This window comes from Vanessa cardui, chromosome 18, assembly GCF_905220365.1.
Source record: "Vanessa cardui chromosome 18, ilVanCard2.1, whole genome shotgun sequence".
Classification (NCBI taxonomy): domain Eukaryota; kingdom Metazoa; phylum Arthropoda; class Insecta; order Lepidoptera; family Nymphalidae; genus Vanessa; species Vanessa cardui.
Window position 1 is genome coordinate 4,669,312 of NC_061140.1, and position 27,184 is coordinate 4,696,495.

The following is a 27,184-nucleotide window of genomic DNA, read 5'->3' on the forward strand; positions in this document are numbered from 1 at the left end:
AGCACAAATCGAAATAAATTATTGTTTTATTCATAAATTATCAAAGACAAAATAATATTACTCTAATCGTCATCGAATTTCTCGTCAACAACGCCAGTCTGGAAAGGCGGGTCTCGTACTAAACTAAGCAGTTTATCCAGTTTCATAATCTGCAAAGTCATTTATTTTATAATACTATATTTTTACTTAAAAAAATATTATTAGTAATGTTTAAGCTGTATGTTAATAAATATTCTTTCTCCATATAAAATATTACCTGCAGACTTCGCTGATCTATTCCTTGCGCCTTTTTCGGTGGTTTACACATAACTCGTAAGTTCGGCGATAATTTAACTACATGGCAAGTGCCCCTAAAAATATAAAATAAAAATATAGAGTAGTTTTATTGATGCCTCCAGAGAGATTTGAACTCTCGACCCCTGGTTTACAAGACCAGTGCTCTAACCCCTGAGCTATGGAGGCGATGTGAGTTTTGTCGAAATAATGATAAATATTATTTTAGGGATTTCGTCATAGATTTTTTATAAGAATCACAAACCTTATGTTTATGTAATATCCATTTATAAAATATAAATGGATTAAATATTTTAGCAAATATAGTTCAATAAGCTAATATTAAAAAATATACTATACTTTTTTACATATAAATTATGTTATCGCTTAACGTTTATTATAGGTATATTATAAAATAAAAAAGATTGTGTAAATTATTTCAACACAAATAATAACAACCAAAACTGGGAAGGGGTAGGATTAGGGTAAAAAATAAGACGTGACGGAAGCCTTATGGCTGCCACAGCAGCCGAAAAATGTACTTAAAAAAACATTTATTAAATGATGTTAAATTGGTTATTTCGATTCGTAATCAAAGATAAAAAAAATGACAGATACAAGCAAAAAAGAACTGTACATAATCTCATTTTACTCTTTGCCTATAAAGAGTAAATCTCGAAGGAGTATTTTGTGAAATTAAATTGCTAGTTAAAGTTTGATAAAATTGCTCCAAAGCAAGTTTGGTCTCCTAAGATAGGACATAGACATGGACTATTTTTTAGATCTTATACTTGATGCGAGTGAAGCCTAGTGCGGCAACTACTAAAATTATATATAATATAATTTTTTTTTGTCCTACAATGTAGTTTTTGCTTAGAATTACATCACTGATTCTTCATATAATACTTTCGAAATCCACTTGATGAAAGAATACACCTGTTATAATATTGTAATTATTATGAATAATTAGTAATTATTTATTTTGAAATTTATTGTTGACTAGCGACCCGCCCGGTGTAATACTGATACTAAATATACTAAAGATTTTTTCTTGTTCCTTTATTATATCGCCTATGGTATCCTTTCGAATCACTTTATCTATTAAAAAAAACGCATCCAAATTCGTTGCGTAATTTTAAAGAGCAATGTATGTTACATAGGGACAGACAGCTTTAAGTTACTTTGTTTTATACTATGTAATGATGATGATGGAATAAATTAAATGTGTCAAGAATTTCACGTAGGTATAAAATAAAGTAAACTAAACTTAATAATACAGCTTTTTACCGTTTATATTACGCGATAAATTACTATTAGGTATAAGTTCTTGCGCATAATCGCTTGTAGCTAATAAGAATAATATGATAACTTACTTAGTGTCTCCACAAACAACAACAGGCAGTTGACGATTGAAGTCTATCCTCGTAAGTTTCTTTGTTTTCTTCGAAACGATAGCTTGCACGCAAATTGGACGATATTTGTTAACATTTAAATCGTACACGTAAACCTGTAAAAAAATACTTTTTCCATTACTGAGACGTTTCATTTTAAAAAGTCTTTATATCAATCTTATTTATTTATCTACTCAATATTGACTTTTGTACATCGCCTGACCGTTTTATTTAATTTCAACTCCTGTACTCAAGGGTTGCTTGGAAGTTCTCGCTACTTAAGCGATAACATCGGCTTTTAAAGCTGTACGTTAATTTTATTTTTCGGTAACCGGACGACTGAGACCAAGTAAATATGTTCTGATGATACCTATTCAAATTTGAGCTTGTAGAATAACCATTACTTATATTGCCAATGAGCCACGGGAACCAAGTGTTATGTCCTTTCTATTGGAATGGGCCCTAGTCACATTGCCTACCCTTACCTTTTGGCTTACCCGTTGGTGGTAGAATATGTTATGTGTAGGTGGTACCTGCCCAAACGGACGTGTACAAAGGATAGGCCTTTCAAAATTTTTTTATATACAGTGGCATAGCTAGGTAAGGAAGGGCCCCGTTGCATAGAAAAAAAATTGGGCCCTCACCCCTTTTTCAACTAATAATTACTTATAGTACGACACAACTTAGATGTCGCATCGGCAAAATTTGTAAAACCGATCACATCCGAATTGAGCACGCTATCCCAAATTATCAATATTTATTTCTCATGCGAATATGGTCTTTGCACAAACGTAATAACTTGTAATATCACATGACCTAATATATTCGTCAATTTGACGCGTCGATTTACATGCACTTGCTTTCTCTGACGCGTGAATCTATAGCGACGAATAGCGTCGAATGGCGCGATAGGGAGCTATTTCTATTGGTTGTGTAAATCGGCAGTAATCGGTTTTATTTTCATTCCATTGCATTTTCCGATGCTACCAAGCATATAACTATATACCAAATAAGAAATCTTATGCGCGGGGTCGTGTTTTTCTAGCTTCAGAAGCTTAAGGTTTAGTTTAGAGGGCCCCCTGAACTCTGGGGGCCTGGTGCGCTTCACCACCTGCCCTACGATAGCTACGCCACTGTATGTGTTGTATAAGCATGTATATAGTGTTGTGAATAGCAAATTGCAATTATTTAGCTATTGCAATTACTTTAGCTATTGCAATTTACTTTATCAAAAACTTGTTGGAATATGGTTTAAATTTCTTTGTTATTAGATTTCATATCAAGCAGTGGGACATTCTTAGACTAGATATACTTTAGAATCTTAAGTTTGGACAACTCGAAACGATTTTAAAATCTCGTTTAAATTTTCAATTTTACAAAGAAACTTACAAGTGTATAACAATCTGAAATTCAACTCAAAGCATATTGCTCCTTTCACGATCAATTCGTACACGTTTGTATAAGAGGATTAAGGCTATCATTGGTAATAGCAATCAAAGCGAGATGGTCAGTTGAGCGGTAACAAGCGTATGGAATTCAATAGGGATTATTGTATCGATTATTCGTGCTCCGACGGCGGTGAGAATTCACAATCGAATTCAAATTACCACTATGCCATATGACTATGATTTAAGTATATAACTACAACAAAGTGTAACTTATTAAATAAATACAATATTAAAAGTCATTTTAAGTATGTATAATCAAACATTTTAACCTTTTAAAATTAAATTTTTTTTATTGTTATAATGACAACGATATCTATTAATTCGACACGTGTAAGACGTATATATATTTTCAACCGACTTCCAAAAGAAGGAGGTTATCAATTTAACTTTTCACTGGGTGGACCGATTTTGATAATTTTTTTTTTGTTTGAAAGGTAGTGCTTCCCGTGGGGTCCCATTTTTTTTATTTTTTTTTCCGATGATGGTATCCATGTGAAAACGACATAAGTCTTAAATTTGCCTTATGTATATGCGCGACAAATAGGTGAATAACGGAAAATCACGTTAACCAATTTTGGTAATTCTTTTTTTATTATAAAATATATACTTCAAGGGTAATTTGGTGAAAGTTTGGTAAGGTTCTGAGCACAGGATCCATGACAAAGTAACGGAACGGAAGGGAACGGAACAATTCTGAGGAGCACGTTAGCGATACTCGGTCGAATCTTTTATTTATAGGTTATTTGGATATTTGAGTCACCTTCCGTAATGTGGTTATGTTTATGTAATTATCATAGTCGAATATTATAATCAACTAGCTACCCACCCCGGCTTCGCACGGGTGCAATACTGATACTAAATATACTACAGAATTTGTTTATATACGACATCACATCGCAAACTTCTAAAATTATCAGTGTTTCTTTACTATATTGTTCATGTATTATATACACAAACCTTCCCCTTGAATCACACTATCTTTTAAAAAAAACCGCATCAAAATCCGTTGCGTAGATTTAAAGATATAGGGACAGAGAAAGCGACTTTGTTTTATACTATGTAGTGATGGAACTCCTATACGGCTCGCAGTTAGGGTGCGATATGGGGCAGAATTTCTTACTATCTTTAATCAAATTTTGTGTATGTTATGTGATGTCATATGATGACGAAATATAGTTGGTCTTTTTCAAAGTTTTTTTGCTGAGTTCCATTACAGCTCTTTCGAGGGATCCTTGTAGTTTACGCCGCGTGACGTATTAAATCCGCATTTTCGAAAGTCTATTTTTGCTTTATTCGCAAGTTTTCTTTGAAATTGTCCTCGAAGTAGTTTCTGACTCATATAAACGGAACGCTTAATCTATCCATATTAAAAAAAATTAGTTAGTCAACATCAGCTTCACTTAAAATCAAAAAATAAATAAAATTTTAACAAAAAGAAAAACCGACTTCAAACAAAACACTATTTTAAAACAAATGAATATGCACGAAAAAGTAAAAAAAATAATTGCGTATTCAACATATTTTTTAGAGTCTTCCTAAGTTAAATGAAATGAAAAATATTAGACTACTTAAAAGTCGATTAACGATTATATCATGTAGTTATAATTATTGTTATATTTGGAGTCGGTGTCAGCCAATAAAACCCTACAGTATATCTATCAAAAAAACAATACGAGAATACTTTAACAAATATGTTTTTTACAAATTACCTTTTACACAATAATATACTGGATCAATCAAGGGGCTCGTATCGCTTCTTTCTTTTGATTGTTGGGGCAAGGGCACCGTGGCTGACACCGGCTCCAAATATATCAATAACTATAACTACATGATATAATCGTTAATCGACTTTTAAGTAGTCTAATATTTTTCATTTCATTTAACTTAGGAAGACTCTAAAAAATATGTTGAATACGCAATTATTTTTATTACTTTTTCGTGCATATTCATTTGTTTTAAAATAGTGTTTTGTTTGAAGTCGGTTTTTCTTTTTGTTAAAATTTTATTTATATGTGTGTCAAGTACTGGTCTATTCATCTATCAATAGTAAGAGTATAAAATGAAAGCTTAAAAAAAATAAGTCTTTCCTACCTTTCCATCGGCAGTACATGCTGCAAATACGGTGCTGGAGTAAGGCGCCCATTTCACATCTCCGACCGGAGATCCCAGCTCGAACATAAACAGCGGTTCACTGTACAAATTAATATATGTGTTATTCTTAAATTCTACATACTACAGTTATTCTACATACTTTTTAATTTGATCTCCTTGGGATTGGAATCTGGCAATGTTTTTTTTTTTAATTTAAGGCAAAGCAGTTACAATACAAACATACAACACTGAACTTCTTACACTATAAATTCATTGTTTATTACTTTATCTATGATTCAGTGCATTCAGGCTTTAACTAGCCCGGCTAACTTACCATTTAAATAGGAACGGCAACTTAAAGTATTTTTGTTTGGTGGTGGAATGAAAAAGTTGCCTTTTATAATTGTTAATATTTATAATTAATCAACAATTTATTGTTTAAGCCTAAAGGGCATTTACGAAGTAATTGACGTGTTTACTTATTATGGATTAAGGTTAAACATACTCTCGACCGTCTTCCCATATCTTGACCCGCCAATCACCAGAGCAGGACGCGTAGATGCTATTGTTGAAGTAGTTATAGTGGATTCTGTACACTGGCATGTGGTGGCCTTGCACTGAGCGAACGTAATTGCGATTATACTTCAGTGAACACGTGTGGATCATTCCGTCTTCCGTACCGACCATGAAAATATCAGGTTTCTCTGGGTGGAAACAGATACAACTGCCGCAACCTAGGTTTGAAAAATTTAGCTGGATAAGATAACAGTAATATATGACACCGAAGGTTTATCTAGAAAATGTTATGCCACATTTATCTTCTAAAAACCTGTTGTAAGTCAGGCTTTAATTTGGATAAATATAGAGCTCTCATTGGCTGTATTATCAAAATATAATCAATATTGCACTATCAAAATTTGGTAATATTATTGTGAAAAGACTTTCAGAAATTGGAGAATATCTATACTCTATCGTTTCAAATCGTATTATTAGACAAAAGACTGTGGAGAAGAACTCATTTTATATTTATTTAGCAAATATTAAAAACTGCGCTAGATATATTAATATATTAATTCAAACCCATAACCTAAAGTCATAAATCAAATTATCTTTTAAGAAAAGTAAATTAAGTATTTATTTCAAAATTTTAGTAAGTAATTAATGCATACTGTTGACAGTCAATAGAGTCCCATCGGGTCCAGGAATGGGAGCGACGCTAGAATGCAGTGTGATGATGGTAGTGGCTTGCAACTCTCCCGGCATCACGGCCCATTGGACCACGCGTCCATCACCAGAGATCGAGAAGAACGACGCTTCACCGTCGATGAGACGAGCTCCCCAACGGATCTGGTAAGGTTCGAAGAAATTATGAGTAATTTAAAACAAGAACCAACCGCTCCTCCACATTAAATTAGTAGTAGCTAAATTGTACTAATTTAGTCTTAGTCGTATTTTAGTCGTTATTTCACGCCGATAAATAATTTAACGTGAAGGGACCCGTCTTCGTGAGATAAATAGATCTATAACTACATTTATTTTTGATCAGCATATAGTGTCATTGGAATAATTGGCGTTACAATTGTTTATATTTGAATCAAATAAAAAATAAAATCGTAAATTTAATTATTCCTAATTATTGCTGTTTGGTGGTAGAGTAAATGATGAATATATAAGCAGTGCGCATTATTGTTGTGTTCCGGTTTGAAGGGCGAGTGAGCCAGTGTAACTACAGGCACAAGGGACATAGCATCTTAGTTACTAAGGTTGGTGGCGCCTTGACGATGTAAGGAATAGTTAATGTGATGGTGACCCTTTATGATCAGGTGGCCCATATGCTCATCCGCCAACCTATTCCATAAAAAAAATATGATGGTGGGTAACCTATCCAGACGGGCTTGCAAAAATCCATACTACCAGGTTAAATCGGCATTTGGTTTCAAAAATCTGCACTTTTTCGTGTCAAGTCTGTGGTATGATGTTTCAGACCTCAACAAATATCACGTATCATCTGCACGTTTGGTCTGCTGCTAATAATATAAAGCTCAATGATATTTACCTCCCACACAATGTTGCTGTGCTTATCTCTCACGGAATCCGATTTATATTGATAACTAGATTCCAATGTCAATTGTGCGTTATAAACGCATACGTTGCCATCGTAGCGACCTGTAATACAACTCTGTTATTTTTTGCAAGTAAATATAACATCACAGAGAAACATTACTTACCGACACAAACAAGATAGGGGGTTTCCTTATAAACGTCGAGACATATAATCGGAGAATCTGTTATAACAGAATATTCTGGAAAGGCTGGATTTTTTATACTGTATAGACAGAGACATCCTTCTTTTTGTTGTTGCGTAAAATCCACTGTGGAAAAAGTTGATTAAGATGAAGGTCTTAGAAGATCGTGATCACGCTATTTATCAGATGTTTTGATCTAAATATCACAGTTGGTGTATTTTAAATATTAGTATGATACGTCCAAATCTGGAGACAATGAGATAAGATGTTATGCTGAATGGATCTCTAACACTTTTTTCCGTAATTATAAGACTCATAATCGAGCAACTACAACGACGTATTGCTGACCTCTTAAGAATTTTATTATTTTGTTTGCTAATATTGCATGGATAGTCTATAAAAATAAGGTTTTCTACATGGTTAATATTATTTTTTAGGTTATTAATTATAGTGTATTTATATCACAAAATAAACATATCATTTCCATTTTTGTCTAATAAATATATATGACTTACACGATCCATACGCTACTGCGAACAAATCTTGGTAGTGCGGATTCCACTGCACGTCACAAACAGCGTGATTACGCATCGGTTCATATTGGAACTTCCATAGGGGTAATAGAGACCCCATACCTTCACGAAATTCATCGGAAGGATCGTCCCAATAGCGGTAGTCTTGAGCTAGATCAAAATTGTAGAAGGTATATGAATTAAGTCCAAACAGCATAGTTGTTTTACATTTTCAGGTCGATTATCTTGCTCATACCATTTGTACGACCTCTTTTGCTTTTCTATAGTTTGTATTTAAAAAGTTAAACAATGAGTTATTAAATATGTAAAATGACTCGAACAATAATATCAGGCATTTACAGAAAAGCATCGCTTTCAAATTATTTCGTAATGATTGATATATTCACTGTTATTATTCTAATATCTTTTAATCAATAACATACTCCACAGCTATACACATTATAGGTACTTTTGTTTCATATTTACCGATGTCATCGTAAATGTTTTGGTTGACCAATCGTTCGAGGATCGTCCACGCCTCACGAATGCGTTGCGCGAGTTGCTCATCGTGAATTTGCTGCGCAGACTTCGCATGCTTTGCTGCTTTTTTACGTAACTGACAAAAATTACAATTTTAAAACCCCATAAACAAAATAAAATATTTTTCAAAAGGATTTTGTACAGGGAAAATAATCGTTAAAGTTTACCCTTTTCGGTTTTTCATCTTCCTTCTCTCGTTGCTTTTTAGCGTAGTCCTCTTGATAGTAATCGAAGATGATACATTGGAGACCAGTTGCTCCATAATTAGCACGTGGTGGAGGAATTGTTTGTGTGTCCACTGACTATAGATATGAAAACTATTAGAGAAGGCATATTTGTAAGAAAATTAAAACATTAATAATATGAATTACTAACCCTTCTCGGGAACGTATATGTTAGCGCAGCTCTCTCGCAAAAATTGAACTGATTTGCAAGTTTCTTAACTCGTGGTTTAATTTCAATTTTTTCCTCAACCTGGGCCTCACCTTCCTCTCCTGTTAATACGTAGATCATAATTTTATTTAAATTAGAAAATGTACCAAACATTTGTTCGTATATGGATATCCAGAAACAATACAATACTAAAAAATCACCTTTTTTTTTATTACGCTGGAAAAACGCTTTACGCGCTTCCCCCACGTGATGGAAAGTGGGGGGGTGTGTGGGACTCCCCGGAGCCCTGAACGCCGAGTGCGCCCAAGCACACCGGGTTTACCCACTAAAAAACCAGCAGTACCCTCTCCGTCTTTCGGCGGACGCCACGGGATCGCTTACGCATGCTACCGTGACGCCCTGACGGTCGGCCAGCCTATACGGGCCTTCAAGAGCTAGGGGGGATTCCCAGGGTACTGGGACCCCCGTGGTCCCTACGGCACCTATTGAGTCGTCCTCTGCGGAGCGAGTCAGCGGCGGCATTTTTTTCCCGCTCCCGTTCAGCTGCTTCCTTCTGCGACATGACACTTTCGCAGAAGGAGCGCATCTCTGACCAGCACACCTCGCTACCGAGCATGGTGTTGAAAACGCTCGGTAGCGAGAGGTCTCCGCCCATAGTCGCCGCAAGGATGTGCCTCTGAGGCCCCCACGCAGCACACTCGTACAGGGTGTGGTACGCCGTGTCCACTGGCGCACCACACTCGTGGCAGAAGGGTGACTCCTCCCGCCGCGCTATCCCGCGCAGGTACTTATCGAAGCATCCGTGTCCGGTAAGTACCTGCGTCATTCTGTACGACAGTGTGCCATGCTTCCTCTCGACCCAGCGACTCAAGTGGGGACGGATCGCCTCCACTGTCGCTAGGCCCGCCGTGGGAGACCCCAGATCCTCCTGCCATCGGGCGATCAGGGCTTGCTGGGCTAGAGCCCTGATCCGCCCGATCTCCACCGACCCTGGACGGGCGCCGCGGACTTCCGCGAGCACCTCCGCCTGGAGCTCCCAGGGCGGATCGCCCGCGAGTACTAAAAAATCACCTAGGTAAGGTGCTTTTTTTGGAAATTGTTATTGTAAATTGCTTAGTCTGGTAAAATGCATGCATTGTTTATAATCATGGTAAATTTGTATTACAATTATGTGGTAACTCACATTTTTTTTAGTTCAGGCATTTTTCCCCATTTACGTTGAACTGCGTTACGTATATATTAGTCTGAATAAATTTACTCACTTTCTTCAGGAGCTGCTTCTTCACCACCTTCGTCAGCTACCGCCTCTATTTCTTCATCGGCAACTTCAGGTTTCACAGTTTCTTGTTCATCAACTTGTTCCTTTGGCTTTTCCTCATCTGCCGCATCCTCTTTTAACCGAAATGGTTATAATTATATATATTTTAATTTATAGCATGCATTTTTTGTAAGCATTTTCTAAATTTAAAGCATTAACATTTAAATTTACGAGTCGACGTACTGAACGGTTCTTTTCTAATAACAAATTTAGGCATTGTTTGTGTAGTGGGCCATAAAACGACATTGCTATTTACATGTGTACTTCTGCGATGTATAATCTATATGGATGACATATTGTTAAACTACGTTTAATAAGCATCTAAGTGTCATGAAATTCTGGGCGCCTACGTTTTGGTCGCGAGAAAACGATTCTCTACCTATACATATAATAAAATTGGAGTGTCTGTTTGTAATATTAAAATAGCCCTTTTTACTCAATTCATATGTATGTATACACGGCACATATAAAAAATAACATTTTTTACAAATTTTGTCTTTCTGTCTGTCTGTTTGTTCCTGCTAATCTCTGGAACGACTGGACCGATTTTGACGTGACTTTCGCTGGCAGAAAACTGCTATAATAAGGAGTGGATAATAAGGAGGAGGAATTCAGTCTACTATAAACTTTTTTTGTTAAATTCTAACGCGAACCAGGTCACGGGCACAGATAGTTAGCGATAAAGCGCGTTTATTTTAAGAGTTTGGTAAAATTACATAGTAAATATCTAGCACTGTTGCGAACTTTACTCCTAACCCCAACTAATATTTGAACAATTTTTTTGCATGAACATTGACCTGTAGTACATATACATATAAGCCAGTTGCTTAAATACCTTCGCCCTTAGCTTCTTCAGCTGGTTGAGTGTCTGGCTCCGGTTCTTCTTCCTCTTCTTCTTCTGCTTTAGATTTTTTAACCTTGGCTCGCTTTGGACCAGCATCGTCAAAACCAACCATACCTGTTTTTATGGTAGTTAAGTAAGGATAATTTGTTACTGGTATTAACCCATAAATGCAAATATAATGCCCAGACATAATGACCTTTTACAAGCTTTCTGTCCTCTATGATTGTAATTGATTTTTGAATCAGTGCAATTAATTTCACTTAAGAAGGAGGACTAAAGATCTACATTTAATGTGTTTTTTAAAACACGTAATAATGTAAAATATATATATAGTAAAATAGAGTCACCGTAGCCAGCTGCGATTTGGGCTTTTGCTTCTTCTGAATCTTTCCGTATAGCCGTGCCTTGATAGATATACAAAGGGTAGGCTTTCCCATACGTGGGTCTCGCTTTTCTCAAAAATTTTCCCTGTCCATAGTGATATGCCACTTCATCAGCGACCCATTGTGGATTAATTGTTGTTAAGACGCGACCAACTTCTTCTTCGAGATCCTAAAAATATATTGTTTATTTCTCGAAACTTTTAAGGATATCGTGAAGCAGTAAATGTGTCTGACGATTTGAATCACATTTAATGCAATATTCACAAATTACATGCAGTGACGAAAACTTACAAAAAGATAAAAATATAAATGAAAAAGTTAAGAGAAAAGAACAAACGCATGTGTTAATAAGACTCGTTCAATGTGTATTTCATTGTTCGAGTACGTCGGGTTTAAAACGTGACAATGTACCTCTAATATTGTTTGTTTGTTACTTTTAGGGATTGAAATCCTAGCCAGCAGCTTTTTTATTAGCAGATGCTGGTATATACCATTTTGCTTTCTAATAATATCCATTAATCGTGAATGTATTTATAATATGTAGGTATTAAAATTATTCCCTATGTTGAAATCTAGACTGCAATGAATTCTGGAGGAATCGCTGACTCTGTTATTACAATTTATATTAGTTTCGCAGTCAGAGGTCCACTACCGGTAATGAAAATGTAAAACCCTATATTTAGTTAATTAGCAAACAAATTTTGTAAAATAGTTTCTTGGTCGTGTAAATAAATAATAATAATTATTAATGTATTTAAGATAATTTCATAAAACGTTACGTGAAAAAACAATGTAAAGAAAAATTCTGCATTCTATATTAACATAAAATAAAGAATAAGAGTTTATATATTTGAACGCGCTTATAAAAACCAGACGTTGTTTTGAGAAATTGATAATAAATGCACACAAAACGGCGGAGTCGTTTGTAAAATAATATCCAAATGTTATACAAATAAATATGTTACGAAGACGTTACTTACAGCTTCCGGAACATCTTCCTGATCGTCAGGTTTTATTAACGCTCGAGGTTTCAGCCAATCCAGCGCTTCATCTTCCACAAGATTGCCCCGTGACTTCGATGTTGTTTCCTTCTGCTAAATAACGTATACAGTATAATTTATCTCATCCCAAATATACATCGTAAGCGAAAGCGATGAGAATGCCTACTTCTAAACGCAATAGTGTCTTTGTTATAAGCACTGTTTCGTCATCTTTTTTCAAAGCACGTTTAATCATAGCCTTCAGCATTTTTGGTTTTAAGTCGAGTTTATGTTTTGCTAAAATACGCAAGCTCTCTGCACCGCAGCAAATCAAGGACTGTTTGGCCTTTTAACGCTTGAAGCTATTTGATTTATGGTTAAGTATTCTGCTTGCATATTATTTTATGAGGACTTTATTGAGCACGATCATGTCACAGAACTATAAACATCGCTGGGGCTTTTAGTGAAGCGAAGCAAGCGTAAACAAATGATTAAATATCGTTGCGTGCTTAAAACAATCTCAATCGTATTTTATACATTTTTAATTTGCTTTAAGCTTTGCGATAAATGATCACGCGAAAATGCTGTTAAAAGGTACTTACATCACTTTCTTCGTCAGAAGACATTAATTTTATTTAAGATTATTTTTGAATATAACGTTCTAATTTTGTGCAAGTCGAAAGAACGTTTTCAACTGCAGTGCCTTTTCGCTAAAGCCTATTTCTAGTCGCTAACTAAGGTGTAAACTGCATTGCATTGATTTAAAATCGCATTAGAGTCGGTAATGAAACCGGCAACAAAATAATTCCAATATTTTTTTATTTATTTATAAGAATAATAAATAATAAGGCGATTAATCGTCATAAAAATATTAATCCTATAATTCAACCGTTTGGAAGAATATAATATAGCATATATGTATCTATTATAAACAATTTTTTACGGTTTACGGACCTATTTACCTAAAAATAGGAATCATATTTATGCTCATGCTCATAAAACACAACGTTTTGTTGTTAGATGCTATGAATTTATACGATATCAACTTACGATCTTCGTTTTTCTAGGAAGAATTTATCTTTGATCATCCTTATACCCAAAAAATCCAAAAATATATTTTTAATGATTGTGTTGACTGTACGTAGTTCGTAAATTACTTTGCTCCGTTGGGCGTGTCACCAAATTCTAATTAGTCCCCGTGTCTGGTATTAGCTAGCACAAGACAGCACGGTAGCGCTGTAAGCCGTACGTGCATTAACAGATTTTATAGTCACATAGCCATTTAAGCCGAGTCAAATTTATATTAGTCTCTTTGCGGCGCCCGCTATTAGTGTTTCAGAGTTGGTACAATTAGTTCACACACAACATTTCGGCGTATATGTGGCCAGTAAGGATTGCTTTGTATTAAAATTAAACAAGATAAAGACGAAACCGCAAGCAACTACGTAAAATCTATACAATGATATATATAATAATATGATTTAATTTAATTAGTTCCTAAGAACAATAATTCGAACAATTAAATATATTTAGCTTTGTTTCAATTTTTTAAACAATCAAAAGGGTTTATGAAAATGAGAACAGGTGAAACTGACACAGGAATAACGACTTTTACAAGATAAAATGGAAGGAAGGGAAATATGAAGGTGAGTGTTTCTTATACATCGTTTATTTAATAATGATCAATTTGATAACTTTGATAATAAGATTATTTAAGGAATTGTGTTAAACGATTCAATACAGCAAATTAGAAGAAAGTAATAAAATTGATGTCACTCAGAGTTGGTTATTATGAGATTATGGTATTGTGTGTATAAAAGCTGAGATGGTCCAGGTGATCGCGGGTCCAAGCCCAGGCAACCAATGAATTTTCATGCGATGAAATTGTGTTTATAATTCATCTCGTGCTCGAAAGTGAAGAAAAACATCATAAGGAAATCTGCTTGTGTCTAATTTCCACCTGTATATCCACCACTAACGGTACAGCAAAGTGAAATATGCTCCAAACCTTCTCCTTAAAGGGAGAAGAGGCCTTAGTCCGGCAGTGGGAAATATACAGTGCTGTTCATGGTGTTATATTGTAATGTTGTATGTATGGTTGAATTACGATATAATATAATTATAAGAAAGCAGTTATTGTGGACGTTTATGACAAAATAAATCAGACAGAAAATCAAGGGTATTTGGGCGAAGCTCTATGAAAGAAGGAAGGATCATTAGGCATAGATGAGGTTTATTCACTGCGTGCGCCCCTAAAATATGGCATAAGTATTAACAAATGATGGATTATATTCACCTTTACACTATTGATACAGAGAATATTAGTTGCTCTCCTAAGAAATAACTTCTCCATTTTTATGTCACAATTCACTTTTAATACAGTATTTTGCATACACTTTTAAACCATAATATCTGTTGAGTTATTCTAAGTTATCCTTCTATTAATGGTGACCGACTTCGTTAACAATTAACAAAACTGACATTAACAAAAATGAAATGTTGTATACTAACCACTTTATAGTAACTAAAATGTTCAAGTTTATCTAAGGGATATATGAGTTCTAGTACAGACTGAGTTTGAACACTGAGTCAAGAATAGATCCGAATGATATGGACTTTAATAAATGCACTACATTTATTTTTATTGATTGCGACTTTTACATATTCAGGGTTCTCTAAAAAACTTTGCTTGAGCCTCGATCTCAGATCGGCAATCGAAATAAAACATCATATGTATATATTATTTGGTTGCCAAAGAAATGGCCAAAAAATAGCCAAAAATTCATAACTCATGTGAACCAATGGTGTTTTTGCCGCGTCTCTTCCAATACATGGCTACAACAACACTTTGTTGAAAAAGGAGGTACTAACAATTTTCTACAAATATATTGGAGTCCATCCTTAACTGTCAGCTCTTGCGGTACCTAGAGGATTAGTGACCACCAGCACAGTTATCGGGGTCCCTCAGGCGGTGACATCCTGGTCAGTTATCTGACACATAGCTGGTTGGATGCTTTGAGACCAAGTAGGAAGCATTAGAATCCATTTTGGATATAGTGAAGGTCTAAATGTCACAAAGCGTTTCTATCGAAGCTTCCCTTATCGGTAAATTATGCAAGTGGATCACCAGCTTTTTGGCAGATTAAAGCAACAATGTCATTGTCGACGATGCATGCTCTAGACTTAGAATTCGTAATTTTTTTTGCTCCACAAGGCTGCTTCGTTTCTTTTGCATATCAGTGCAGCTACATTCACTGCTATGCAAACGACAGTAGATTTATACAACGACTGTGCTAATATTTTATGGGGAAAACGTGAATTTCATAATTTGTCATATCTCTACGATTTGAAAAGATTAATCTAAAACCTTTGCCTGAACAAACAAATAAACTAATTTTAGCATACCAACGAGTTACTAAAACAAAAACAAAATATTTCACAGATTTATACGGAATACCGAAAATTATATGATAGGTATTTTTCATTTTTTAAAACCTGGTTTATTAAACCAAGAATTTATTTGCAATAAAATGTGTTTACGATTCATTATTCCTGTCTAGTTGCGTGACGGACGTTAAAATTCGAAGTCAATATTATTGACTTGATAATAGTCATTACGATAATAAACATTGGATAATGCCTTCCGTGTTTTTGGAATCCGATGCACTTAATGTGATTGTGTCATTTGATTTCGCGATTTCACGTTTTGATTGAACATAAAAAAAGCTTATAAGTCATAGGATGTCCTTACACGAGTTTGCATTGTTATTTTTCATAAGTCTAAAGAATATGAAAATTTGTATAGATATTTTAATAAGTTTAAAGAATAACAAAGTTAATGATTTCTAGATCTGCAAAAAAGGCAAATAATTACAGCTACAGTTTAGTTATCGCTCCTTATAATTTTAATATTGTAAGTGATTGAGTGATTTTATTAACAATAGTATATAAAATATTTCGGAAAATATCATTAGAAAAAGAAAAATGAAAATTATATATTTCATATGGTTTTGTTTTCACTTTGATCTTTTCAATGATTTAATGAATTAATTAATTAAATAGATTGAGTCGTAACGTTATCAAACAAAGATTTATTTCACTTAATTTGCAATTTCTATAACATATAATACTTTGCGATATTTGCAATGAAGCTATATATGTATAATACTTAAAAGCGAAGTTGCAAAAACGCATCAGATGAGTTTCACAGGGGCACAATGTGATTTGACGAAGACACATATTCCATACAAACACATAAGACAAACACAAGGCATAATGGCTCATCATATCACTCTCATTCAGCAAAATATTCTAATTTTAACCTGTTAAATATAAAAAAGCACTTGTATTAATGAAGTCAATAGCTAATGACTCAAATTATTGTAGGTAAGCGTTTTCCTGTTATCATTTTATTTGCGATTTTATTTTTGAGTTACTAATATATTTTCGAATGATATGACTGCGCCAAAAGCCAGACCACAAAGGATAAACACGGATTGCCATGGTTGTATTTACAGTGGATTTCATCGTACCATATTTATGGTAGGGCTACTCACTCTCAGACGTTTTAGCAGCAACCCAAGTGATTTCTCTGTGGACTTACTGCGCCAGAGCAAGGGGAACCTAACCGGCTTATTTGTCCCTTGAGGGCTAGGTATCTAAATCAGGTATCACAGTGATTATTGTCAAAAAATTATAATCGTTACGTCACTGTTAAATGCTTTTATTACGAAGGATTAAGTCGTTATTTAAAAGTCCATTCGTGTAAATGATAAATTAATAATTTAAAAAAAAAACGTAATCATGTCGTATTTTTCGTATCGATGGTTTGGCGATTTTTTTTGTGGTGGCAATTTTCAATATGCAAACGTTACTGGTTAAGTGTGCTAAAATAGTGTTGTTCGTTAATTAGTCACGTCTATTTTCATGCATCGTTATTGTTTACAAGTGTATTACGAAAATATATGTGTAAGTCAGTAGTGGAGCATTCAATATGGGTAGCAACAATGTTTTGTATAATCGATAAGTGTTACGTAATACAAAAAAATAAATTATAAATAATATACAGAATTTTTGATTAGTTTAAAAATAACATATTGTTACCTTTGCCGAATTTGTTCTATAGTGTTCAAAATATTAAAAAAATAATAATTGTGTTATCTTTTATGATTTGTAAATATTATTTGAAATTAACACGTACCTTCTTTGGAGCCATACTAATCTAAGCTTTGGTCATCATTTAAACTTGTATTTATAAAAATAATTTTCAATGATAACTTTTCTAGATTGATAAATAGCATTGATGAAAATGTCTCACAAGTTTGAATTTATTTTGTATTGCGCGCGCAGTCTTTTGTTACTATGGCAACGGGGAGGGCTCCCCTAAATTCCCTTGTTGACTGCCAGTGCTTGAGGTTGTGTGGAGGTTTCATGTAGTGTATTTGTGTAAAGCAGTTAGATAATTCAGCTTGCATTAAATTTACACCTGGGAATTTTGGGTGAGAACTTATTTTTAGATGACAATTGTCTGATAAGCACGATATACGTTATAAAGCTTTTAAAAATACACGATTAGCGCATGTTATTTCCGAATATCGGTAACGATATATATATTTTTAATAATATATTAATGATATACAATAAGGATGAGGAAAATTATTGTCCAATGCGATGCGATGGTATAATAATATATGTAGTTGGATAATAATTCCATAATTTACGTTTAATGTAATTTAGAAGAAGTGCGCGTTACTTCAATTGTGATTTTTTAATAGTAATCAAATAGTGCGTAGGTACGATCCTTTTGCCGACATATTGATTTGTATCACGTCAGAAGTTATTGCGTTGTAATTGAAAATAAATGTCATTATTTCAGAAATCAAATTATACAAGAAAGTTCGTGTAATCATTTTTTTGAATGATTGTTATGTTGTTAAATCTATACAAATAATAAAATTGGACTATCTGTTTGTAATATAAAAATAATCGCATACATCTAAATGCATATGTACATATATATTATACACGGTACATATACCAAAATCTTTTTTTCAATTTTTCTGTCTGTTTGTTTCTGCCAATTTCTGGAACGGCTAGAGTCTAGACCGATTTGACGGGACTGTTACTGGTAGATAACTGAGGTAATGAGGATTAACGTAGTCTACAATAATTATTTTTTGTTAAATTGAAATGCATACGAAGTCGTGGGCTAAGATAGTTTTGTATAATTTAGCTATCAGCCTAAATATCCTTTCTATAAATAGAAAAGAGGTTTCTTTTAAAATAAAGAAAAAATGAAAATTATAAAACCATTAATTATACAGGAAAATCATCATTATAATAGTAACATACTTAAATATCACAATGTTATCTGTTTACATTGAGGAAACCAGTTCTTATTTTTAATAAAATTCTTAAAATAATTCAATAAATCTGCATGATTTATTTATTACAGGCTAGAAAGCTTTTTCGGAAATTAAAGATGGCGGCCGATCGAGATGGAATGTACTTCCCTCAGCTTCCCGAGCCGGATGACAGCGGAATCGACAGCGATGATACCGAGCTTGCGCGGGCGCAACGTGTTGATGAAATGATGCAAGTAAGTCGAACAAATACAGATATTTTTCAAAAAGACACGACAAAGACAACTTCATTAATTTTTCTGCTTTGATATTAATTGATAACGATACGATAGTAACTCTGTCTCCTACCTTCCATGCTTAAACCGCTTCACAGATAGAGATGAAATTTGGATGAAAAAGTTTGAGTTTTAGAAAGGACAGATCCTTTCAATTCATCCCTTGAGAGGGTAAAATGGGGCTTAATGATATGTGTCCTATAGGTAAAGTTTTATAATTTGCGAGCTCAGCTGGTATTTCTTTAAATATGCAAGTTTGTCCCAAAATATTTAACTTTAAATCCTGCAGTACTAGTGGTACTGGCAACTATTACCTTGATATATTCACACTAGATCCCCGATATCGCATCGGCACTAATGTTTGTTGATTATTATTTGGCAAATTATTGTAATCTTTTATATATCAGCTTAATAATAAATTGAGTGAAACCATCTTACGATACAGAGACAATGCGTCATATATTATAAACACATCTTCTTTTTTTTAATTGTTGAAATAAAACTGAGCTCTACGTTATTCTGCGACGCGTGCTTGTGGTTGCAAAGTGCATGTTTTTTTTTTTTAATGGAATACGTTTGCGGACGAGCACATGGGCCACCTGATGGACCATAGACAATGACGTTGTAAAAAATATTAACATTTCCTTACATCGTCAATGCGCCACCAACCTTGGGAACTAAGATGCTATGTCCCTTGTGCCTGTAGTTACACTGGCTTACTCACCCTTCAAACGGGAACACAACAATACTGCGTACTTTTGTTTAGCGGTAGAATATCTGATGAGTGGGTGGTACCTACCCAGGCGGGCTTGCACAAAGCTCTACCACCAAGTAAATGCAATATATATTTATGGGTATACTAGTAGTCGCCCGCTGTACTAGTATATAAGTATATATATATAAGTACTGTGCTAGCAAGGGCCCTCAATAGTACTCGCAAGGTATAAAAGCTCGCGTCCCCTCCACAGGACTGTCTATTCTCTCCAATCTTAGGTGTCAATGTAAACCAACATTATGTAACCAACTCTAAACAAAAATAAACTATTTTCATTTTAAATAAATATGAGAGCAGCTGGTTTTTACTTTTTCTTGTTTACTTTATAGTTAACAGAAACCAGTAGCAGCGACGAAGATCCCGCCATGAAGGTGCCGTGGATACAAAGGTTCACCAAAAAGAAATTCGAAGAACAACTAGTAAGAATACGTAATAACTTATAATATAAACAATAGTTGTATAGATTTTAATTTTTTATATATTTAAAGTCGTATTTAAATAAAAAAACTTTTCAATAAAAGTATTTTTGAAACATCAATATATATCTATTAGTAACCATTTGGGAAAGCAGCATCTAGCGAGAAGAAATGGCAAAAAACTCGCATAGTTGCTCTTTTCACCCCGGTGATGAGACCCGAGTATATCCAAGCGATTTTCCACAAAAGTATTGTTTTAATGAATAATACAATTATTTGATTAAATTTGCCAAATATATTTTTTTTTCAGTATTTTAATTATACATGCGATATAACGTAATCAAAGGGAAAAGTTTAAGGGTTTCATCTTTTTTTTTATGAAATAGGTTGGCGGACGCATAGCATATGGGCCACCTGATGGTAAGTGGTCACCATCACCCATAGACAATGACGCTGTCAGAAATATTAACTATTCCTTACATCGTCAATCGCCGTCAACCTTTGGAACTTAGATGTATGTCCCTTGTGCCTGTAGTTGCACTGGCTCATTCACTCTTGAAATTGGAAAACAAAAATTCTGAGTACTGTTGTTTGGCGGCAGAATAACTGATGAGTGGGTGGTATCTACCCAGACACGCTTGCATAAAGCCCTTCCGCACAGACCATTTATTAATTTATTGATATGTCTTTAATAATACGAGTGCTTTTTCAGGAAATAATGGAGGAAGGTCGGCTTGAGCGTGAAATGTTAATCCCAATGGTTCAGTGGCAGCCACGAGCTGATGTTACCCAAAATTACGCTCACAACAGCCCAGACAGGTCTTCGCCGCCACTCATCGAAGTGGAACTGACGGCGTCTGATGAAGACGATGACAACTCAGTTCTAGAACTGGTCATACCACTGCCGTCCAGGTACAAACGTCCACCGATGTCTACTTGGAAGAGAGTTATGGAGTACACGTCTCTTTTCTGTACCTTGTTATGCTGCTTGCGTTAAATGTATATGAATATTGCCTTTGATTTGATATTTATTTAATACTTTATTGCACACACAATGAAAGGACATACAAATAAAGAGAACAATTACAACAAAGACAAGAAAATAAGAGCGTGCAAAGGCGGTCTTATTGCTAAAGCAATCTATAACAGACAACCTCTATATTTATTTTATATGTACTTATTATTATTTTTTTATATTATATAACGTTTTTTGTTCTGAAAAGGGTCTTGCACTGAAAATATTAAGGTTTAATAATTTACATTTGTAACGGTTAAGTAATATTATTATTATTCTTATATAATTTAGTTGCATACGCCCTAGGTATAAAATAAGATATATATATAAGATTAAAAACTTGTTACGATATAAACATACTTTAATAAATTAATATATCTAAACGTAATATGATATTTAGATAAATTCTTCTTGTAACATATAACATGTTTGATAAAAAAACTAATATTTTTATTTAAGATGGTCTTTATATCGGTTGATATAAATCAAGGTAAATCTGTGAGTTAAAGAAAAAAGTTCAGACTTTCTCATATAAGTTAAATTCACATATATCAAATTTCATTAAAATCGGTATAGCCGTTTAAGCGTGAAAAGGTTCCCGTCTCATTTTTTAAATATAGATTGAATTTGTATTTATATATAATATTTCTATGTATTATTAACAAAATTCTTATATCTGGTTATTTTTTTCTAAAAGTATATTTATAAGAATTATTTTCTTGTATAATTTATGAAGAGCAAACGCTTTTATAGCTAAACTAAATGTCTACATATAACACTATATTTTTTTACTAGTTACGTATATAAGATTTTACGTTTAACTATTTTTTAAATACTATCATTTTAAGTGTACTATATAAGTGAATAATTGCTATACTTAGTGTATAAGTTTATTGTGAATTTAATTTTAAAAAAAAACAAAAGTTCGTTAAATTCGTAATAAAAAATGTTTCAATTATAAAATCCCATTAAAAATAACAATGGGTTACGTAAATTTTGTCAATTAAAATTCAAATTATTATAAAAATTTAATATGATTGTGTGTTCCCACTTTATAGATATAATTTATCCAAACTAGCAACCCGGGCTTACGACGTAAATGATATCCTATATCACTCAGGAATAATGTAAGTTTCTTCCAGAGAAAATGTTATAGAATGGACCATTAGTTCTGGAGATTGACCCCAATATATAAACATACAAATATTAGATGTTTCTATTATTATTATTGACGATTACAGGTATTATGTTACGATAAAAGTTTTAAATGTCAATTAGAATATTCTATTAATCTATAAAAATATATCGATAGTTTATATACTATTATTTTTTTTCCTGTTATATTTGTCCAATTTATCAAATAATTATTGTCTTTAGTATGTAATATGTTAATATCTACAAAATAAGTAATGTTTCTCTTCTGTAATACATCTTATTGTTAGATATTTAAGGAGTATATATTTTTAAAATGAAACTATAGTTGTAATATGGATTAAAATAAACTGCATTACGTCTAAAATATTAAGGTATATTTTGCACATTATCTTGCACAAATTATTATCATATCGTGCGATATATTTATTGTATATTTGTAATTGTATAAAGCTATATTTCTGTTTAATATATTTTATGAAACTTGTTCCTGCTACCGTATTTATTTTTATAAAAGTAAAGAAAAGACTGATTTAGGCCAAAATGCATTATTTTTGTTCTGCTAATTAAAATATGTTTCGTAATTATGTAATTATTCGAAACTTTAATAAAGTGTTGTCTCAACATGTATTTGCCTTCTTCATTTCTTATCCCATTCTTTGCAATATTTCTAAAATCTTTGTTTGTGCCTACATACAATATGTGTATATAAATATATGTTTGTATTATGTTTCCTTTTATTTGTGCAATTGTGTTATCGTCTTGCGTCGTAGTTAAAAGTTGAATTTTAATAGCAATGTTAGTCTTGGATCTGTGTATTTCATGATACAGTTTTGTTTTTTTGCCTTTAAATTTTAGGTTTTTAAAAGCAAATCGTTTTGCACAGACACGTTTATGGAGGCAAACTTACGTACAATTATGGTATTTTTATATAAAACTGAGTATGATTTAAAAAAGTTATAAATAATAAGTATTTTTTTATTTTAATCATAAAATAACCCTGTTCTCGTTTCCTTCTAATTTTTGAGTCACCTGGAGTTTTATTTCTAGAAGGAAGAGTATGTTTTAATAGGATTTTTTGTGTACAAAAATTGTTATTTACTATTTCTTAACTTAAAAATACTCTCATGTTCTTAAAAAAAAAACAGTGAACAAAATTGAGAGACATTTTCAATTTATCAATCTAAAAGTTTTCATTGAACGTTATTTTTTAAAATACAAGTTGAAATTGTGACCAAAGCTTAGATTAGTATGACTCCAAAGAAGGTACGTGTTAATTTCAAATAATATTTACAAATCATAACAGATAACACAATTATTATTTTTTATAATAAATATTTTGAATACTATAGAACAAATTAAAACAATACATTGTTTTAGACTTCTTTATGGAATTTTATATCAGTGTTCTATAATATCATTTTCATTTACATACATCGAAACAGTCGTCCCCCAAAATGTTTAATCAACTTCAGTTATAAAAATTGGGTACAGTTTCGGTAGAGGGCGAAGTTATACAAATTATATGATTTCAACCTCATTTAGTGACGCTACTCGATAAGAGATGGCAGCAAAGCCAAATAAAAAAATATGTAGTTCCTAATAAGAATAATAATAACATGGTATAACAGATACCTTATCACAAAAAAATGGCTAAATTCACTATGAACCTGATTACAAGGTTAGATATCCGCTGTGACGTCATTTGGTTTTCATTTAGCCGTTTCATACATATCCATACATTTACATAGCTTATACTTACTCAGATTGAATACAATGTTCCTAAATTATACTCGTGTGCGTTTCTATTAGGTTTATTCAAAATATCTTATGGTATGATTTCAAATTTCTGCATACTTCATTAAAATAAAATCAATCAATTCACCTGATTTTTTTTGTGTGTAGCCAAATATTTTTACATATCGTGTTCGATTATGAACGATATAACAAAGAAATATTTTTCACATTGGTGGGCCTTTACCCAAGGCTGTCCAGATATGTACAACACATTCGACAATTAATCAACAATACGTAGTATTCTTGTCTTCCACTTCAAGTGATCCAGTCATAACATTACTTACACTGGATCACTCAAAACAAGGCAGAACCATAAGGATGAAAGGATATAAAATCATAGTTCCCAAAAAAAGGGGGCGCATTGCCAATGTATATGGGCGGTATTGCTCTTATACATATATATGAATATTCTTACTCTCATCATTTCCAAGTTTCATCTCCACTACCTAGATATCCAAATATCTACTACAGTGCGATTTTTAAAACATTCTCTGCCTCTACACTACACACTACTCTGTGGGACCAGGCTGTTTTTTCGCTGGCAGTTTTTTGGAACCGATACGACTTGGGAACATTCAAGAAAATAGTGTACACTTTCCTTAAAGACCGGCAAAGCACCTGCAAGCTCCCTGGTGTTACAGATGTGCATGTGTTGGTAGTCACTTTCCATCAGATGAGCCTCCTGCTCGTTTGCCAACAATCACAAAAAAAAAAACATCTCTGTGTCAGCCAAATGAACAACCTTTAAATAAAACTAGTTATTACGGATTTTACGGGTCTACCCGTGAGCACGAACGCTGTAAAGTGCTCGAAACGTCGGGATGTCCAAAATAATTAATTTAATCGCGATTAAAATCCGTAATAACTAGTTTTATTTAAATGTGTAATAATCGCGAAAATTTAAGACAACATCAAATGAACAATCCCAAAACGGCTATGGTTTCAGCAACCCTAACAATATTATAGTTTAAACACACAAATGCGAAAGTTTTCTATGTGTTACATTATACATATTTAATTCAAATGAAATTAGTTATTAATACAGTGTAATTTTAATAAAATCGTATTATCATAAGACGTAAAAATATAGAGTCATTACAAGAGGTCGCGGACTAAGTGTAGTATCGAATTGCATTCCTCGACGTAATAAGACTACGAATGCTTAATTTTTAGTGACGTCAATAACTCACTTTTCACTTCACTCACCGTTCAAAATGGAACACAACAATGCTAAGTTTTGCTAATTGGCGGTCAAATATGTGGTACCAATTAATAGAGTTTTTGGTGACTAATGATTCTCATAATCACCTGTAGTTAAAAAATAAATAATGCCTGTTTCTCTTAGCTGAGGTAGCCCAGTTGTTAGAACGCGTGCATCTTAACCGATGATTGCTGGTTTAAACCCAGGCAAGCACGACTTTTTATTTTTCATGTGCCTAATTTGTACTTACGTATGTACTTAATTCATCTCGTGCTCGGAGGTGAAGGAAGGAAGTTGAGGAAACCTGCATGTGTCTAATTTAATAGAAATTCTGTCACATGTGTATTCCACCAACCAGCATTGGAACAGCGTGGTGGGATATGCTCCAAATCTTCTCCGCAACGGGTTTGTATTATTTCTTTTATTGTTGTAAGTTTATTTCCTTACTTTCAAATATTAATTACTATTAACAATAAAATAAAAAAAAAACCGCTGTGTATATTAAAACATCATGTCATAGATAACTTTATAATCAGTCTTGTATTAAATAAAATAATTTGTTACAAACAGATTAAAATATTATTATAATTTGAGCCTTGTTAATTATTTGTTACTTGTTTAATTTTGAAATATTTCGTCTCAGCTGGTCATCATTTCCGTAAGTCTTGTCATTCCAACACCTCGTACAAAATATTAAATCCGTAACATCCTCTAGATTAAAATATTTGTAATTTTGGATGACAATTATTATTTCTTTCTTATATTTCACATCAAAATAATGAAATATCTATGTATATATTACAAGTATACATATAAGTAATTAAAATTATTAATTTCGGGATATATACCATGTTTTTTATTTTTGTTCGGTGGAGCTCGATATTTCGACATTATCTACGAATGTCTTGTTCACGAGTCTCGTCAAGTAAATAACTTTAATAATAAAAATAACCATGTCAATTTAAAATCTTATAAAGTATACATATATGCATTTAGGCAAAGCCTCCGATTTTGCAGATATTCTCGGAATTCGTCGCTTTCCATTAATGTGGGGTGCTTTTTTGCCACTTTTAGCATAAATTAATAAATTGTCGTTTTAACATCATTAATATGAGTTTGTTGTTTCATTCGAGTTCCCTGTCCAAACAACAAAGGCTAAAAGCAACAAATAGTTAAATAACCATGGGGCACGTGTGAGTGACAGAAAAGGGAATATGGTCAAGAAAATGCTCCAAAATAAACCAGCTAACAAGCCTTGGGATATTCGTGTTTATAACTGCGATCTACCTTTTTACATACATATATGTAGATATAACACCTTTTCTTTAACCCGTTTCGACAGTTTCTCTTATAAGGATACAATTTTTGAAGTTAGACTTTAGAATTAATGAATGTTACTTATACGATCCAGAGTCAGAGTTAAATTTAGATTAAGGCTAACGATGGCTTTTAATATAGAAATAGTTTTATCGATATGAACATTTTATTTAGCATGTTATTTTTCTTCGTTGCCCATGAGTAATTTTTAAAACAATAATACAAAACATCGCATACAATACTCTATACATATTAATTTATCAACAAATATACCTATGACATTAAAATTGTTATTCTTCTGAAGTATGTTTTTACTAATGTGGGGGGTTCTCGCCCTGAGGCTTTTCCATTAATCCCTCCGTACTGAGGTTAATCGTATCGTATTGTCACCTTTTTATGGTAGACGGACAAATGGACCACCTGATGCTGAATTGTCACCACTGACATTAACGCCA

The 27,184-nt window shown here is 33.2% G+C and overlaps 2 protein-coding genes and 1 non-coding gene across 3 annotated transcripts; 1 reads left to right on the forward strand and 2 right to left on the reverse strand.

Moving 5' to 3' along the window:
* Positions 1–8: 8 nt before the first annotated feature.
* Positions 9–12,687, reverse strand: LOC124537551 (dynein intermediate chain 2, ciliary). Its single transcript, XM_047114426.1, has 17 exons — positions 12,577–12,687; positions 12,420–12,533; positions 11,404–11,608; positions 11,048–11,170; positions 10,157–10,285; positions 8,877–8,995; positions 8,669–8,803; positions 8,448–8,577; positions 7,965–8,132; positions 7,432–7,575; positions 7,260–7,369; positions 6,373–6,550; positions 5,709–5,937; positions 5,204–5,303; positions 1,647–1,780; positions 257–350; positions 9–149 (listed from the first exon to the last, which is right to left on the reverse strand). Exons 1-17 carry the CDS (start codon positions 12,685–12,687, stop codon positions 63–65), a joined length of 2,310 nt encoding a protein of 769 aa, XP_046970382.1. The 3' UTR covers positions 9–62.
* Positions 390–462, reverse strand: Trnat-ugu. The gene has a single exon. It is a non-coding gene; the product is annotated as a tRNA-Thr (tRNA).
* Positions 12,688–17,834: 5,147 nt separating the features above from the next.
* On the forward strand, positions 17,835–21,317 carry LOC124537505. The gene is made up of 4 exons (XM_047114376.1): positions 17,835–17,917; positions 18,874–19,017; positions 20,161–20,250; positions 20,960–21,317. Exons 2-4 carry the CDS (start codon positions 18,901–18,903, stop codon positions 21,242–21,244), a joined length of 492 nt encoding a protein of 163 aa, XP_046970332.1. The 5' UTR covers positions 17,835–17,917; positions 18,874–18,900; the 3' UTR covers positions 21,245–21,317.
* Positions 21,318–27,184: the final 5,867 nt, after the last annotated feature.